This window comes from Poromitra crassiceps (assembly GCF_964638095.1).
Source record: "Poromitra crassiceps genome assembly, chromosome: 4".
NCBI classification, from domain to species: Eukaryota; Metazoa; Chordata; class Actinopteri; order Beryciformes; family Melamphaidae; genus Poromitra; species Poromitra crassiceps.
This window is the reverse complement of record NC_139626.1, coordinates 6,546,299-6,553,798: the sequence shown is the minus strand read 5'-3', so window position 1 is coordinate 6,553,798 and position 7,500 is coordinate 6,546,299. Positions and strand designations below refer to the sequence as shown.

At 41.0% G+C, this 7,500-nt stretch overlaps 1 protein-coding gene across 1 annotated transcript in view; it reads right to left on the bottom strand.

Annotated features, from left to right (window-relative positions):
* LOC310775455 (ankyrin-3-like) overlaps window positions 1-7,500 on the bottom strand; it is a gene marked incomplete at its 5' end in the record, with an annotated part of 180,317 nt that overhangs the window by 85,193 nt on the left and 87,624 nt on the right. The window contains 4 exons of the mRNA XM_083635605.1: window positions 1,029-1,127; window positions 5,507-5,704; window positions 6,536-6,634; window positions 7,419-7,500. The exon at window positions 7,419-7,500 is cut by the window's right edge and continues 17 nt beyond it. Of these exons, the coding sequence (XP_083491731.1) occupies window positions 1,029-1,127; window positions 5,507-5,704; window positions 6,536-6,634; window positions 7,419-7,500 (478 nt within the window). The remainder of the gene's footprint in view (window positions 1-1,028; window positions 1,128-5,506; window positions 5,705-6,535; window positions 6,635-7,418) is intronic.

Below are 7,500 nucleotides of genomic sequence, written 5' to 3'. Positions count from 1 at the left end.
TCTGTATTTGGTGGTATTTGTGGAAAAATAAAGAATGACCTTAGCTGAACTGGCCAATAACAGATTCCTCATCCTACCTAGAGCAATCTGTACCAAAGGCAAATAGATTACAGCAGGAATGAGTCCGGAAGTATACTTCCGGGTTCGTCAGGGGGAAAGTGAATGGGGTTTTAGAATGGGGATTTCACTTAAATGCATAACATAAGCTCTGTGGTTAACAAAAGTTTATAGGAGCGTGAATTTGGGTTCAGCAGGATAATCTTCACAAACGTGAATAACTTTTATGATTTTTGGAATGTCAATGCGTTTTTTTTACGCAATTTTTAGAAAACGTTTCAAAAGGCATAAAAGTGATTAACGTTTGTGAAGATTATCCTGCAGAACCCAAATTCGCGCTCCCATAAACCTTTGTTAACCAGAGACCTTATTGGATGCATTTAAGTGAAATCCCCATTCTAAAACCCCATAGACTTTTCCCACTGAGGAACCAAAGTGGCGGCGATTTCTGGTTAAGCCTAAAAAGAATACGTCATCCCTGCGGTGCTCTATTAGAGCCGACAAATTTAGATAACTGAATTAATATTCTCTCTTAAGCTTTCTGAGCAAAACATTTATACATAATCTCCTGTCCCGCTGAGAAGAAGGTTTTAAGTGGCAGAAGAATCAATAATAATAATAATAATAATAATAATAATAATAATAATAATAATAATAATAATTATTATTATTATTATGTATTAATTGGCAGAAGAATCAAGGCAAAACAGGGCTTTGTCTGCCTCGCTCAGTTCATTTCAATTTGGATGCTCTGGGAAGTTCACAGAGTGCAAAACCAGAATATTTCACCCCCCGCCTTTGCCACAGCAAAAACTCATTAAAAAAACAACTGATAGCATGGTACTGCCAAGACACACACTCACCCACACACTGAGACACACACACACACACACACACACACACGCACACACACACACACACACACACACACACACACACACACACACACACACACACACACACACGCCTACCTCAGTGACTGCCTGTATGGACGCTCCATGCTTCAGAAGTAGCTCCATCACCTTGACTCTGTTCTTCTTGCAGGCAATGTGCAGGGGAGTGAAGCCATTCTAAAACACACAAATATACATGTTCACAAAAAGTAAGGGTCTAAAAACTCTGTCTCTGTGTGACTTAGAGGGTCCAAAAACTCTGCTTTCCTCCTAAACTCTCTCTGTGTGGCTTAGGGGTCCAAAAACTCTCTCTGTGTGACTTAGAGGGTCCAAAAACTCTGCTTAGAGGGTCTAAAAACTCTCTCTGTGTGCTTAGAGGGTCCAAAAACTCTCTCTCTGTGTGGCTTAGATGGTCCAAAAACTCTCTCTCTGTGGCTTAGAGGGTCTTGATGAGAATGTGGAACTCTGGATGGAAAATACAGTACAATGGGGGATCGTTCTTTCCTTCTTTGTTTTTCCTTTCTTTCTTTCTTTCTTTGGTTCTCTCTTTCAGCCCTTCTGCCTACAAACCAGACAAGCATGTGTGGAGAAGAGTCGACTCAGCTACGAGCTGTAAAAAAGAAAAAGAGTATACTTTTCTCTGCAACTCATTCTCTCTCTCTCTCTCTCTCTCACACACACACACACACACACACACACACACACACACACACACACACACACACACACACACACACACACACACACACACACACACACAGCCTCCTCCCTCGGCTTTGAGGTTTCTGGCTCCGTCCTATGACTTCATTTTCCTCTCCATGTCCTCCCCCTCTTTTTCCCCTCTCTCCTTTTTTCTTTCTCTCCCTCTCGTTCTCTCTCTCTCGTTCTCTCTCTCTCTTTAAAGTCCCACTGCTCTAACCACACCCAGACTGCTCCCGTTAGAGAACAGATACGGCTGTCTGTCTGACGCCAAGACAGAGGCTGCGTCAAAAAAGTCTCTTTTGTCTCCTTGCCTGTCTCCTTCGTTCTAGTCTTCCTTCACAGCCCGCCTCCCATCTCTCCTTTAATCTCTCCTAGTGTGCGTTGTGTGCCTTCTTTCCTCCGTCTACATCACTGATTTCTTTACCTATCTGTATGTCTCGAACAAACTAAAGGTAAGTTAAGTTTCTTTATCTATCTGTATGTCTCGAACAAACTAAAGGTAAGTTCAGTTTCTTTATCTATCTGTATGTCTCGAACAAACTAAAGGTAAGTTAAGTTTCTTTATCTATCTGTATGTCTCGAACAAACTAAAGGTAAGTTCAGTTTCTTTATCTATCTGTATGTCTCGAACAAACTAAAGGTAAGTTCAGTTTCTTTATCTATCTGTATGTCTCGAACAAACTAAAGGTAAGTTCAGTTTCTTTATCTATCTGTATGTCTCGAACAAACTAAAGGTAAGTTCAGTTTCTTTATCTATCTGTATGTCTCAAACAAACTAAAGGTAAGTTCAGTGTCTTTATCTATCTGTATGCCTCAAACAAACTAAAGGTAAGTTCAGTTTCTTTATCTATCTGTACGTCTCAAACAAACTAAAGGTAAGTTAAGTTTCTTTATCTATCTGTATGTCTCAAACAAACTAAAGGTAAGTTCAGTTTCTTTATCTATCTGTATGTCTCAAACAAACTAAAGGTAAGTTAAGTTTCTTTATCTATCTGTATGTCTCAAACAAACTAAAGGTAAGTTCAGCTTCTTTATCTATCTGTATGTCTCAAACAAACTAAAGGTAAGTTAAGCTTCTTTATCTATCTGTATGTCTCAAACAAACTAAAGGTAAGTTCAGTTTCTTTATCTATCTGTATGTCTCAAACAAACTAAAAGTAAGTTAAGCTTCTTTATCTATCTGTATGTCTCAAACAAACTAAAGGTAAGTTAAGCTTCTTTATCTATCTGTATGTCACAAACAAACTAAAGGTAAATTAAGTTTCTTTATCTATCTGTATGTCTCAAACAAACTAAAGGTAAGTTACGTTTATTTATCTATCTGGGCGTCTCAAACAAACTAAAGGTAAGTTAAGTTTATTTATCTATCTGTACATCTCAAACAAACTAAAGGTAAGTTAAGTTTCTTTATCTATCTGTACGTCTCAAACAAACTAAAGGTAAGTTAAGTTTCTTTATCTATCTGTATGTCTCAAACAAACTAAAGGTAAGTTCAGTTTCTTTATCTATCTGTATGTCTCAAACAAACTAAAGGTAAGTTCAGTTTATTTATCTATCTGTACGTCTCAAACAAACTAAAGGTAAGTTCAGTTTCTGTATCTATCTGTATGTCTCAAACAAACTAAAGGTAAGTTAAGTTTCTTTATCTATCTGTATGTCTCAAACAAACTAAAGGTAAGTTCAGTTTCTTTATCTATCTGTACGTCTCAAACAAACTAAAGGTAAGTTCAGTTTCTTTATCTATCTGTATGTCTCAAACAAACTAAAGGTAAGTTAAGTTTCTTTATCTATCTGTATGTCTCAAACAAACTAAAGGTAAGTTAAGTTTCTTTATCTATCTGTATGTCTCAAACAAACTAAAGGTAAGTTAAGTTTCTTTATCTATCTGTATGTCTCAAACAAACTAAAGGTAAGTTAAGTTTCTTTATCTATCTGTATGTCTCAAACAAACTAAAGGTAAGTTAAAGGGCATGGTGCAGGTTGGAGACCACATTGCATTAATATGTGGAAGGGGTATATAGCAATGGGATTTCGGGGAAAAAAACTTTTTTTCAATCACACATAGCTGCGTTAATTTTTGTAACCAGCAGGGGGCACTGGTCCATTTCATGGAACTACCTTTTGTGATGTCACAGGGATGCAAAATAGTCACCTTTAGGTGACAGTCACATTTTTCAGCCCAAAAATATGAGGATTTCTGAGTGGTTTTATGTCTGCCCTGGTATCTGTCACCTGTTTTCACTCTCCATGACTTTGCATCCCTGTGTCAGCCCCAGCAGAACATTATCCTCTTGTGATGTCACTCCTGTTGTTATGTCACACGCCCATTTATAAAATGCCACCTTTTCCTCCATATTTATACCCTGGGGGCCTGTGGGGGATGTTTGTCTTTTTGGAGTATGTTCACTGTAATCATGAGCCCAAAATGTCAATTCAGATTTTTTTTAACCTGCACCACACTTAAACATTCCACTGTCACAATGGCGAGCAACCCTGCAGTAGGTTTCATTCAGAGCTGAGCGACTAACTTTCTCTGCTATAATAGACGGTATATTACTGTACTTTATACTGAAAAAAGCAACTCAACTTTGCCATCTCTTTCCCTCTTTAACCGATGCTTTGCTGTTGAGCTAGTGGGCCCTCTCATCAGCTGTTACCTTTCTGCGCCCTCCCTCTCCCTCTCCCTCTGCCACCTCGACCCTAACTCTTTCCTGTCCCCAGGGTTCCTACACATTTTCAATTCAAAAAGTCAAAAAGACTTTTTCCAGACATTGATTTGTTTTGAAGATTTAGTCTGGGGTTCAATATGATTTAGGCAGATAGATCTCACCCCTGCTCACTAGGGTCATACTGTATATCAAGCTATAGATGAACATTGTTCTTCACCGTGACACATATCAGAATGAGATGATTGGCGGGGTTCCTACATTTTTTCCATTTTAAAATTCCATATTTTCTCACACCCTGTGTTCTTGACTGGATGGATTTTGGTGGGTATTTGATATAATGCATGCTGACAGCGGCTGGCTAGTAAGAACAGCCCTCTATCTGAGCATTCTTCTTCACATGGACTCAAAGTGGGTCTACAACAGACCACACACTACAATAGACTTCACTATTCTAAAGTTCATCTACTCAGATTTGACCCTACTAGGTCTCCTGTGTGTGATCGATGTAACGTGGAAAGGGGAACTCTTTCACGTCTCTTTTGGTCTTGTCATGTGCTGCACAGTTTGGTTCAAGATATTATTTTTTTCTTAAAGTTTATAAAACGCTCATCGAGCCAGAACAAAACCTGGTTATATTTGGCTGTTCAGATTCCACCTTGACTTTTTCCAAGAATGAGCAAAAAGTATTGATGCTGGGAATGGTGGTTGCCAAAAGAATTATCCTATTAGAATGAGATCTTCTTCTTCACCTAGTTTTCAAAAATGGTTGCACAAAATAATGTCCATCATCTATATGGAAAAAATAGGTGACAGAAAACCTGACCGGACCTGAATTACAACATTCTCCATACTTTTCCTGGCATTTTCTTTTCAAATTCCCAAACTATTGAAGACCTGTAAATGATCAAATTCATTTTTAATACTTTTAGACTTTCCAGACCTGCGTAGGAACCCTGTGTCTCCTATTATCCTTCAGATCAAGTAAGTGATCGGTTGATTGAAAGCGCTCTCGCCTATGATGTGGGTCACCTTGATGCAGAAGAACTACTCTTCCATGCTTCCTCTCCCTCCCATTCCCTTTCATACCCCCCCCACAAGGGATGACGGATGATTCAACGTCCTCCTGAAGCTTCAGAAGAGCTCGCTCTCCCTCTCCCTCTCCTCCCAGCCCTGTTCCTCCCTCACCAGTGCCTTGGCGTTGGGGTTGGCCTTCTTGTCCACGATGACCTTTGCCACCTTGTAGTGTCCGCAGTGGGCGGCTACGTGCAGCGCCGTCAGGTAGTCGTTGGTCACGTCGTCCACCGGCACCTCGTGGTGCAGCAGCAGCTGGACACAGTTGAGGTGGTCACCCTGCGTTGCCATGTGGAGGGGGGACAGACCGTTCTGAAAAAGAGGGAGGGAGGGAGAGAGAGAGAGAGAGTGAGGGAGAGAGAGAGAGAGAGAGAGTGAGGGAGAGAGAGAGAGAGAGAGAGTGAGTGAGGGAGAGAGAGAGAGAGAGTGAGTGCCATAAAGCCAAGGTCAAGAAGATTATTGCAACAACCAACAGTGTGTGAGAGACAGAGACAGACCAATTTGTAAGGAGAAGCAGCTGGACAATAGGGTAAGTGTAGTTGTGTAGTGTTGAGAAAGAGGGGGGCGGTAAGAGAGCAAGGAAGAGAGACAGAATGGACACACACACAGACAGAGAGAGAGGAGAGTGAGGGCCTGTGTCCACCTAGCGTCTTTTCATCAGCTCCGGTGTCTATTTTCAGTTGTTTCCAATGGGGGGAGAGCGTATGCGGGCGCACACGGACATCTAGAGAAAGTGCGCAGTGCCCAGCGTCTATTTTCCCAGCCCTTCCAGCTGAAAATATTTTAACTTTTCGTGTCGGTTGCTCCTTTTCTGGCAACTAATCATATGAAGAAACTATCGCAACAGAGACAGAAAGGCTCAATTGTGGGAGCAGATTGGCTAAACACTTAATATTTCTGGTGAGTGTTGAGCTAAATCACTGTATGTGTGTTGTTTGCTAATGTTAGCTGTCAGCTATCAAGCTACTACCGCACTGAACCAACGTTAGTTTCAGATGTTAATTGTGCGCTGAGATCAGCGCTTCTCAGCGTACTTCCAGCGTTTAACGGTCGGAAAAAGACGCTAGGTGGACACAGGCCCTAAGTGGGAGAAGGACACACAGACAAAACACAGCAGACACACAGGGTGGAGGTGAGATGTACCTTGGTCTTTGACAGAATGGGAGCTCCTCGGTCCAGCAGCATCTCCACCACCTGCTCATGGCCACTCCTGGCTCCACAGTGGAGAGGAGTCAGACCGTCCTGGAGACACAGACACACGGCTAGTCAGAACCGCCGCAGATTAGCTGGACTACATAAGACATTAGACTGATAACCAAAAGGTTGTTGAGGGTGTTTCAGCTGGGAGCTGTTGACTGTTGCACAGTATTACATGTACATAATAAGCTGCACACAGCATCACTGACAAAGTGCCCTTGAGCAACGCACTGCAGCCCTCACTGCAGGGGTAAGGGACAAAGCAGTCAAGCTTGTCCATATCCATGCTGTCATGTGAAAACCTCATGGTCTCTATTTGTGTTTAGAACTGCCACGATTAATCCATTAGTCGATCGACAGAAAATTAATCAACAACTATTTTGATAATCGATTCATCGTTTTGAGTACAATTCTAAGAGAAAAGGTCTAAATTCTCTGATTCCAGCTTCTTAAATGTGAATATTTTCTGGTTTCTTTACTCTTCTATGACAGTAAACTGATATTATCTTTGAGTTGTGGACAAAACAAGACTTTAAAATTTTGAGGTCGTCATCTTGGACTTTGGGAAACACTGATCGTCTTTTTCTGACATTTTATAGGCCAAACAACTAATCGATTAATCGAGAAAATAATCGACAGATTAATCGATTATGAAAATAATCGTTTGTGGCAGCCCTATTTGTGTTATGTCTGCCTCTTTTAATATTTAAATAGCATGTTATACCATGTTATAATTCAGTCCAAATAAAGCATTAGCATGTGTGTGTGCGCGCGCGTGTGTGTGTGTGTGTGCGTGTGTGCATGCGTGTGTGTAATGTACACTGTATACCTTGGTCCGTGCGTCTATCTTAGCCCCTCTCTCCACTAGTAGGCGCACCATGTTACTGTTGCCTCGTTTGGATGCTACGTGC